Source organism: Hippopotamus amphibius, chromosome 2, assembly GCF_030028045.1.
Source record: "Hippopotamus amphibius kiboko isolate mHipAmp2 chromosome 2, mHipAmp2.hap2, whole genome shotgun sequence".
Lineage (NCBI taxonomy): Eukaryota > Metazoa > Chordata > Mammalia > Artiodactyla > Hippopotamidae > Hippopotamus > Hippopotamus amphibius.
Window position 1 is genome coordinate 96,748,211 of NC_080187.1, and position 9,814 is coordinate 96,758,024.

The 9,814-nt window shown below is 40.5% G+C and overlaps 1 protein-coding gene across 1 annotated transcript; it reads left to right on the forward strand.

Annotated features, from left to right (window-relative positions):
* Positions 1 to 3,034: 3,034 nt before the first annotated feature.
* On the forward strand, positions 3,035 to 4,310 carry LOC130845648 (CDP-diacylglycerol--inositol 3-phosphatidyltransferase-like). Its single transcript, XM_057723161.1, has one exon. The coding sequence runs from the start codon at positions 3,123 to 3,125 to the stop codon at positions 3,567 to 3,569; it is 447 nt and encodes a 148-aa protein (XP_057579144.1). The 5' UTR covers positions 3,035 to 3,122; the 3' UTR covers positions 3,570 to 4,310.
* Positions 4,311 to 9,814: the final 5,504 nt, after the last annotated feature.

Sequence of the window (9,814 nt, forward strand, 5' to 3'; positions counted from 1 at the left end):
TAAAGAGAGTATCTGGTGGTACAGGAAGGCATGTGATGTTATGAAGAGCTGCAATGACAATTTTCAAGTGTCTATTTTCCGTGCTGTTATAGTCCCCTGAAAAGTCAAATGGACCCCCTACTCAAAATTTGGTTCACGTTAAGACTGATGCCACACACGTGAAAAAGGTTTATTATGAAAAACTTTATTACTTACATAATTGAGGCCCCTGGGAGAATAAGGCAGTCTCTCAAGCAGGTCTGAAGTGGCTTGAAAAGGCAAAGAAAGATTAGCCTGGGCTTTTATCATCTTTATAGAATAGGGCTAGAGTGGAGGTTCATGTGCAAGAAGAGGCTTGCATGGTTTGAATCTCTCACCTGTGCCAACGGAGGGCAAGCCAAGTCTCCTTATCAGCTTGATCAGATGTGAGGTACCAGAGGAAGCGGGAGAGGAGAGGCTTAAAGCTGTCAACAGTGAGACATCAAAAAAATGGAGTCAGATTCTTCATTACACATAGGAATGCACCCTGTACCATTATCATCATTTAAATTATTCGTATATCAAAACTGAAAACACATATAAGGAATAGACAAACTATATCATAATGCTATCCCACAAAGACAGTCATAGCTAACAACTTAGCAGGTGGTTCTGTATCCACAATTCTCAAACCTGGCTGTACAATGGAATCATCTTAGAAGCACTAAAATATTATTGATACTTTTACTTCACCTCCAGAAAGTCCGACTGAATTGGTCTGAATTAAGTATTGGTAACTGGACTTTTATAATCTAAAAAAAGTACTAGGCATAAAGGAAAAAATGATAAATTGCACTATGTTAAATTAAGAACTTTTGTTCATGCAAAGGACCCACTAAGAGAGGGTATAGACAACCCACAGACTGGAAGAAGATATATTCAATTCATACATCTGACAAAGGACTTATATCTAGAATGTGTTAAGAATTCCTACAAAATCAGTCAGATAGACAACCTAACAGAAAAGTGGACAACACACCTGGAAAGACATTTCATAGAAGTTTATTGCCAAATGGCCAACAGACATACAAAAAAGAGTTCAACTTCATTCGTTACCAAGGCAATACAAGTTAAAACCATAATGTAATAGCTCTATGGACCTACCAGAATGCTTAAAATAAAAGCAACTGAAAATATCAAATGTTGCTGAGAATGTAGAGCAACTGGAATTCCCATACGCTGAGGTTAAGAATGCAAATTGGTGCATTTTCCAGCAATTTCTACACTATGCCCCAGAAATCCCACTCTTATGTATATACCAATGATTCAGCAATTGTACCATCAGGTATATACTGAACAGAAATGAGTTTAAGATTCATAGAAAGACCTATACTAGAATATCTGTAGTTGTGCTAGTCAGATTAGCCCCCACTGTCTGGAAAAACAAAAACACATGGCCTAACAAACCGCTTCTGGAGTTGTTCAACTCAGGCAGGTATCACTGTACTACACTGCTATGATAGTATTAAACTCTGAAACCTCAGTTAACATGACTTAGTCAATTATTCAGGTAGAGCATAGTGTAGAGTTTAAGAACATGGGCTCTGAAGCCAAACTCTTCACATCCTGGGGCCTTCACTTTCTAGCAGCGTGACTTTGGCTAAATTACCTAAACTTTCTGTTCCTCAATTTCGTCATCTGCTAACAGAAGATAATAGTAGTACTTTCCTCATAGGGTTTCTAGGAAGACTAAACGAATTAATACACATAAAGCACTCACAACATTTCCCAGCATGTAGTAAATACTAAAAGCAAACAAACAAACAAAAAAAACCCTTAATTAATACTATTTATTAACTCTCTTCCATGTGTTTTCTAGCACGGTGATTATGCACGAGACTATATGGAACTAAAAATACCGTATTTGGATTAGAGTCCTTGAGGCACCAAAATACATGAAATAACTTACAAATGTTTGATAAAATATAACTCAAGTGGTAGAGAGTGTGAAGGTTGAGTTCAAAGTGCTTTAATTATTTTCTGGAGATTCAATGGCTTGTATTATTATTTCTAACAAACACTGTTACTTTCGTCTTTTGTTTTGTTTTGTTTTTGGAAGAGGAGGAGCTAGGCCCATAACTAATGATAGTATGTTTCAATCTTCATGTTTTTAAGGCAGCTTGGATATCTGGGTCATCTTTGTATTCTCCATAATGCCTAATGGATACAGTAAGTGCTCAACCAATGCTCAATAAAGAGGACATGTTATTTACTGTGTGCTCATTTCTGTGTAGTTAGAAACCAAGCTGGGTTATTATTTTGTTATGTTTTCAGTTTGACTGAAGGATAGACAAATATTAAATCTGAGGTGTAAAAACAGGAATTGCTTTCTTTTTCCACTGTAGAGCTGTTTGTTCTGAAACTAGCAAAGAATGAAGCATCTTTCCTTCAAAACAGACAAAACATGGTTTATCCAAATAAACGTTTCCTAAACTTCCCCTAAATAAGTTTTAAGTTAAAACTTCTGCTTTATAGTAGCTCAACTTTACTGACATGAGGGGCCTAGATGAATCAAAAAGAATGACAGAATTTTAAATGTGCAAATTGAAAAAGAAAAGGAGTTCTAGTTAATTTTGCCATTATGAAAGATTTAAAAATTAGTCTACCAACTTAGACCTTTAACTTTGCACAATTTTAATTCAGTGATTTTAACTTTTAAGGTAGAAAGAAAAATCAAACACTTTAGCTTTCAATTTTTTAATTTTAAAAATAAATAAAATTTTAATAGTAAATACTTGTAACTTTTAGAAAATAGGAATACATAAATTGATTGCAGGCTTTTAAGCACCAGGCATTGTGCTAAGCACTCTAGGTACACTGCCTTATTTAGTCCTTACTCCATTTTAGTCTCAAGGAAACAGGTTTGCCGGGATCAACTCGGCGACTCGAGGTGAGTGACGGGTGCCACAAGCTTGAAGAAGACACAGACACAGACTGAAGAGAAAGATGGGACAGGGGACTCAAGACCTCTAGGATCAAGAGCCTCGCTGATTGATGCCAGGCGAAAATATCTTCCTGTTTGTGCCGAACCTTATCGTGGACTTCTGGACGCTTTCGATGGACACGCTGCTCGAGTCCTTAATCAAGGGACCCGATTTGGGGCCATGCTGGACATGCTGACGGACCGCTGCTCCACAATGTGTCTGCTGGTCAACCTGGCCCTGCTGTACCCTCGCGCCACCCTTCTCTTCCAGCTCAGCATGAGCTTGGATGTGGCCAGCCACTGGCTACACCTCCACAGTTCTGTGGTCCGAGGCAGTGAAAGTCACAAGATGATTGACCTGTCTGGAAATCCAGTGCGTCGCATCTACTACACCTCCAGACCTGCTCTGTTTACCCTGTGTGCTGGAAATGAGCTCTTCTACTGCCTCCTCTACCTGTTCAATTTCTCCGAGGGACCTTTAGTTGGCTCTGTGGGTCTTTCCCGAATGGGCCTCTGGATCACCGCCCCTGTCGCCTTGCTCAAGTCCCTCATCAGTGTCATCCACCTGATCACAGCTGCCCGCAACATGGCTGCCCTGGACGCAGCAGATCGTGCCAAGAAGAAGTGACCCTGGAACCTCCAGCCCCTGGCTGCCCACCTGCCATGCAGCTCCCCTGTCCCTCCTAGGAGGTCCCAGGCTCACGTCTTCCCAATGTGTTGTCCAACCTGCTAGGAAGAGGGCCAGCCTCTTTGGTGATGTAATCCTGGGGACCAGTCTCACCCCTGTGATCTCCAGGGACCTGGACTTCAAATCAGGAAGGATGCTCAGGAGGCCCCACCCACACAGGCAGTGCTCCTGGGGCCCCAAGAGAGCTGTCAGAGGACTGGACACGGTCATACCCAGTGGCTCAGCCTTAGCTTTTGGTCTGAGACCTTAGGGACACTTGAGTGAGGGAGGTGGGGTAAGGGCCAGGTTTTCCAAAAGGCGGAGATTCAGGCCTCTGCCCCTGGCTAGACGAAGCCTGTGGGTACCATGGCCGGGAGAGAAGGGGCCGTTGAGATCCCCGTTGCAGTCTCCGCTGTCCTGTCTGTCCTGGCTCTGAAAGCCTTGATAATAAAGGCGGGAGTGCCACTGTCCTGGACTCGGTTTCCTTTGAGATAGTCTTGGACTGGGGCCTGGGTTGAGGAGAGCTTGGAGGGACCACTTTCTGCCCAGTGGTTTACTTGCTGCCACGTTCCTGTCATTCCTCAGTGAACTCAGAGCCCCTCCCTGCCATCCAAGCGCATTGCAGGTCCTCTGCTCACCTGCTGTATTTTCTTTACAACATTGTCACTGGCTGTCTACATTTACTTGTGTACCTGATATTTTCTACCCTTCCTAAAATGTAAACTCCATGAGGGCATAGACTTTGCTTGTTCTTTCTCTATCCCTACAAAGAAGATTAACCTTGACCTGGCACATCGTAGCCGCTTAATAAATACGAATAGACTGGGGAAAAAAAAAAAAAAAAAAAGAGCCTCGCTGATTGATCCCACGTTGCTTATTATTGAGTTCTCGGCATAGCCTAAGGGTCTAACACTCCCAGGTTAATCCCATAAACAATCAAAGGCCTCACATGACTGGGGGCAATGATCTTTGTTTGCCTCCTGGGTCCTGATTTGAGCTGGGCGTGGAGAGCAAAGCAGCCCTGGGGGCAGGAGACCTCTCTCAAAAGGATTAAGGGTCTGTGCCCCACCCGTGTTGGCCCCTCTGCGACTGTGCCTGTCTTAGGTTGTTCCTCCCTTGAGGAATCTTACCCGTCTCTGGCTAACCAGTCATCCTCCAGGGCCAAACACGGTGATATAAGGAAGGTTCTATGCACCACCCCTGTTGGCCCCTCTGCGGCTGTGCCTGTCTTAGGTTGTTCCTCCTCTGAGGAATCTTACCCGTCTTTGGCTAACCAGCCATCCCTCAGGACCAAACAGGGTGATATTAGTCTCCACGCCCCGCACCCTTAGCTCCTCCACTGCTCGAGCAGGACATTCTGAATCCCATCGCTCCGCCCACATACTTCAACATTTTCAATGTTTCAGAAAGGTTCCAGAATGTCTTCCCACACAGGTTCAGTGAATTTAAATAACATAGCCACTTAAGAAGTCAAGAAGACTGGAACTTAGGTCTGAAGGACTCCAGGTGTTTAAAAGCATTCTCTCACTCTTTCCCAAATATACATACATTTCTAATACAGCTAGTCTTTTTTTCTTGTTTCTCCTTTCTTTCATGTCATTTGGAATGAAACAACTTCAGAAGAGCTTGTGGTAAGTATAAACATGTGTTTGTTGTTTTTGTCTTTTGCGTGTTTTTTGCATTTTCTTTCTCCTAGATTCTTGAATCATTTTAATCAAGTTTTTAAGTCTCCAAACACCTTCAGTGTCCTAGAAAGAGACCATTTTATTCTTGCTAAGTCATCTGTGTCCAGAAAGGAAGAGAGATGCTTGACAGGTGAAGGCTGCTCTCAGTCATTTGCTGTTGCTAATATTAGTTTTTTCATTACTCAGTCCTGATGCAGCATTTTCTTTCTCACAACAACAAAAAAAGTTCTTCTAATCAGTTTCAGTTATGTAAATTTTGTTGTCTATTGAGTAACTTCTCCATGATCTCTTTTCATTTTTTGCCATTACAGAGCACTGAGGCGAAAGAGCTTTTCGTGTCTTGTCAAAGGCTGGATGCTTGATCTTATGGCAGACAAAGTTCCTCATGGAGAATCCAAGATAATGAAAGGGGAAGCCTAGGTTTGGGGATTTTGATAGTCACCAGTGGCCCCCAAAATGCTGACCAAAGCTTTACTTTGCAAAAACTTCACTTGTGCTAAACTCACTTCTCCAACTGGATAAATATAAGTTAGGATCATTCTTGCAAGCTTTCCCAAGGCCCAAATATTTTAGTTAGTTCATATCTATGGAAGCATATTTCATGTCTATGGCACTATAAACAAGGGATTGATTTGGCCTATTCATTCTTTTATAGCAGTATCCTTTATGATAGTGAGGATCCAAACCGATAGCTGCTTAATCTGAGCCCATAAATAAACTGATCATACTTTCACAAACTAGAAGCTGTTCTGGGAGTGAGTACAGTGAAAAACAGGGGAAAATTAAATGAAAGAAAATAATTCAATACAGTTGGGCTCAAGCCCAGACTGAAATCCAGTGGTGGTTGAATTCAGTTGTTCAAACTCCCTCACCTCTGATGTTTGTATTTGGCCTTATGCGTTAATGAGAGTATCATTTCCTTAAAAGTACATGAAAGTCCCTGGAAGGCAAATAATTGCACTCAGACTTTTAAAATTATAATCTGTTTATTTGGAATAGGTAATAATATGATTCAAAAGTCAAAAGGTTATACCAATAAAATTCTTCCACTGTAAACCAAATATGCCACCCCAAAGGCAACTAGTTTCAAGTTTCAGATGCATCCTTTCAGATGTATATTTTTTGCATATACAAGGAAATATGTTTCTACATTTTTCCTTTCAAAAATGCAAAATTTATATCTGAAAGGATGCATAGTATACATAATATACAAATGAAGTGTATATAGTATATACATACTAAGTACTTACTGTGGAAGCAAGTGCTTACAGTATACATGGTGTTGTATACCTAATTAATAAAATGTACAAGTGTAGCATATTGTACTCTTCTATACCTTTTTTACTTAACAATATGTATCTTGGCGATCTCTTTCATGTCAGTACAGAAAAGAACTTCCTTATTTGTTGATGTGGCTGTCTAATATAGTATTCTGTTGTTTGGAAGTGCCACCACATTTATTTAACCAGTTCCCTATTAATGGACATTTGGGTTGTTTCCAGTGTTTTGCTATTATAAATAAAGCTGCAATAAATGCCCTTATGCATGTCATTTTGCACATATGAGAATATAGCTGTAGGGCAAATTTCTGCAAGTAGAATTTCTAGGTCATTTATAATTTGATAGATATTGCCAAATTATCCTTTTCAGGGGCTGTGTCAAGTAAATGTAAGCAGTTGCAGATTTTCTTCGATTGTTAAATGTATCCTGTATGAAAAGAAAAGAAACTGCTTTCCACACTGCTATTGTCTGAATGTTTGTGCCCCACTCCCCAATTCACATGTTGAAATTCTAACCCCCAAAGATGATACTAGGATGATGGAACCATTGGGAGGTGCTTAGGTTATGAGGATGGAACTCTCACGAATGGGATTAGTGTTTTTATGAAAGAGACCCCACAGAGATCCCTTGCCCCTTCCACCATGTGAAGACACAGTGAGGAAATGCCAGCTACAAACCAGGAAGAGGGTCCTGGCTGGAACCCATCCATGCTGTCACCTTGATCTTGGACTTGCCAGTCTCCAGAAAGATGAGAAATAAATTCTGTTTATAAGCCACCAATCTGTGCTATTTTGTTATAGCAGCTCAAATGCAGTAAGACACACACCATCAGAGGTAGGCATCTTCTCCATTCTCCAGGGTCTAAGTTGAATCTGGCTTCCTTGGTGAAGGCTTTCTAGCCCTTACTATTTCCTCCCTCCTCTATTTCATAGTATCTGCTGTCCTCTCTTCTGTCTTGAGACATTTTTTTAAAGTTTCATCTTCTCTAACACTTGATTTATTGCTTAATTCTTCCTAAATTCGTATATCGTCTCCTCAGCTAGACTGTAAGCTCCCTGAGAGCATGAGCCACATTAAATATCTCTGATTCCCCCACAGTGCCCTGTAAATGCCTGGCACGTAGAAGATGCCCAATGAGTTACGTGACCTGCTGAGATGTTTGTAATGAAACTGTGGGAAATGGGAGTGGGATTTCAGGTATTAAAGTGGTACTTCCTAGGTCTCAGCTTTGGCATGGGCTTGGGGAGGAAAATCGACCCTCAGGCAATAAAGAAGGAGAGAAGAGGTGGAGGGACGTGCACAGAGAAAAATCAGATTAATATGTTGAGATATGACATGATCCTGCCACAAAACCTTGTTCTGGTAAACCATTTACTTCCTATCTTGAGAATTTTCCTGCCCCAGAATGTAGGCCTTGGAACTCTGTCCTAACTCAGTTTTGCCACCATTGCAGTCACCCCCAGGGGTCTCAAAGTGTGAATGTGAGAGTGTGCAATCCTCTGGCTGGTCTCCAGCCTACAGATTATTGCAAGTTTAGAGGTAGGGTGGATTTTCACCTCCCTTTACCTCCCCTTCAACCAGGATGCTGCTGCCTATTTCCTCAGGCCTATCCTTGCAGTGGGTGTACCTTCTTAACATTTTTGACCTCCCATCCCCCTCTGGGACACCCCCTGGTTTGCCACCTGTACTGAAAAAGCTCTGATGGGGAATTAAATCCTGGGGTCATGGGTGAGATTTAACTCCACACTCCAGGCTGTTGTCCATCTCCCCAGCCTGACTCTCTCCTTGGTGAGAAAGTATTAGCCACTCTCATTTTCTACAAAAAGAGATCTCCTAGAGAGGTCACATTGACTTTGGAAGGAGGAGGTCAGGGATCTGTTTACTGACAATATTTCCTTGAGTGGAAATGCATATTCAGAACTTCCTGCCCATCCAATTGCATCTTTATACTATAGAATCTGCAGTCATATCATAAATTGGCAGAAAATGGAGTCAAAATACGATAGCTTCACAACAATAAGAAACTGAGAAGAGTATATTTTAGCCAGTGCTCCACAACTTACTCTCCATGCAAAATTAATGTCATAGTCTTATATACATAACATTTAAATGGCCATTTTATATTTTTCTGTTGAGGGAAAATATTTAAGTAAATAATCAGCAAGAATTACTATAAAAACTCTTTAAAAAAGTTTTTTTCTTCCTATAATATCACTGTAATTATGCAGTTACTTATTTCTGCCTTTTTAATGCTCCAATTTTCCTTAACTTTCCTGATTTGGTAGCTCTCCAGGTAAACATGGTGCATTTCTTTGGTACACCTCATCACCAGCCCAAGACATTAAATGAGATAATGTGTGTAATCCCAGTGCCTAACAGAGAGTACATGCTCAATAAATGGTAATTATCATAATTATTGATGATAAAACCCCACCACAAACAATTGCTTTAGTTTGGTCAAACTTTAACCTCTTTTCAAATATAAATAATTCTGGAAATATTTAAATTATAATAGAGGTAATTTGGTTTGAAGTTATTAATTTCCTTGAAACTTTGGGGGCCTGGAGTAGGAAAAAATTATAAAAATGGAATGTATCTATCTTCACAAATTTGGCCAGGGATATCTATAGTGAATTCTAAGTTTTAAAGTAGTAATAATATATATGTTTTCTAAAATATTTAGATAAAAATATATTTGGTCCACTATGGCAAATAGTCACACACTTGTCAAAGGGATTGGAGTGAAAGCTTAATGAAAGCTTATGGTACATTTTCAAGCTAACTTTCCTATAATATGGACCCTCCCAATGTCACAAAATTCCATCCAAAACCATGACCACCAACGCCAGCCAGGAAGATTGGTCAGAAAGGTGAAATGATGCCAATCATGCATTTTTATTGCTTTCATTGCCCAGCAGTGGCATAAACATTATACCGTCATCATTTCTACAAAGATACTGATACTCTTACTTTAGAACCATCTAGAATGTGACATCCAGTCTTAGAAATAGTCACCATTATCTTTTGAGAGTGTCTGATTTAGAGAAATGATCAAAAGTCTCTTGAAAGTAAGCCTGATGACTAAGTTTTAAATTAGTTGACATATTAAATCTTCCTACTGTCCCACCCTGTGTCAGGCCTTAATCCTTAACTTGGCTTCATTCTAGGTTTCTCACTTCCTTTTCAGAACCTGATGACTGAAATACATCCAGGTTGACATGTATGGCTTGCATATCCTTG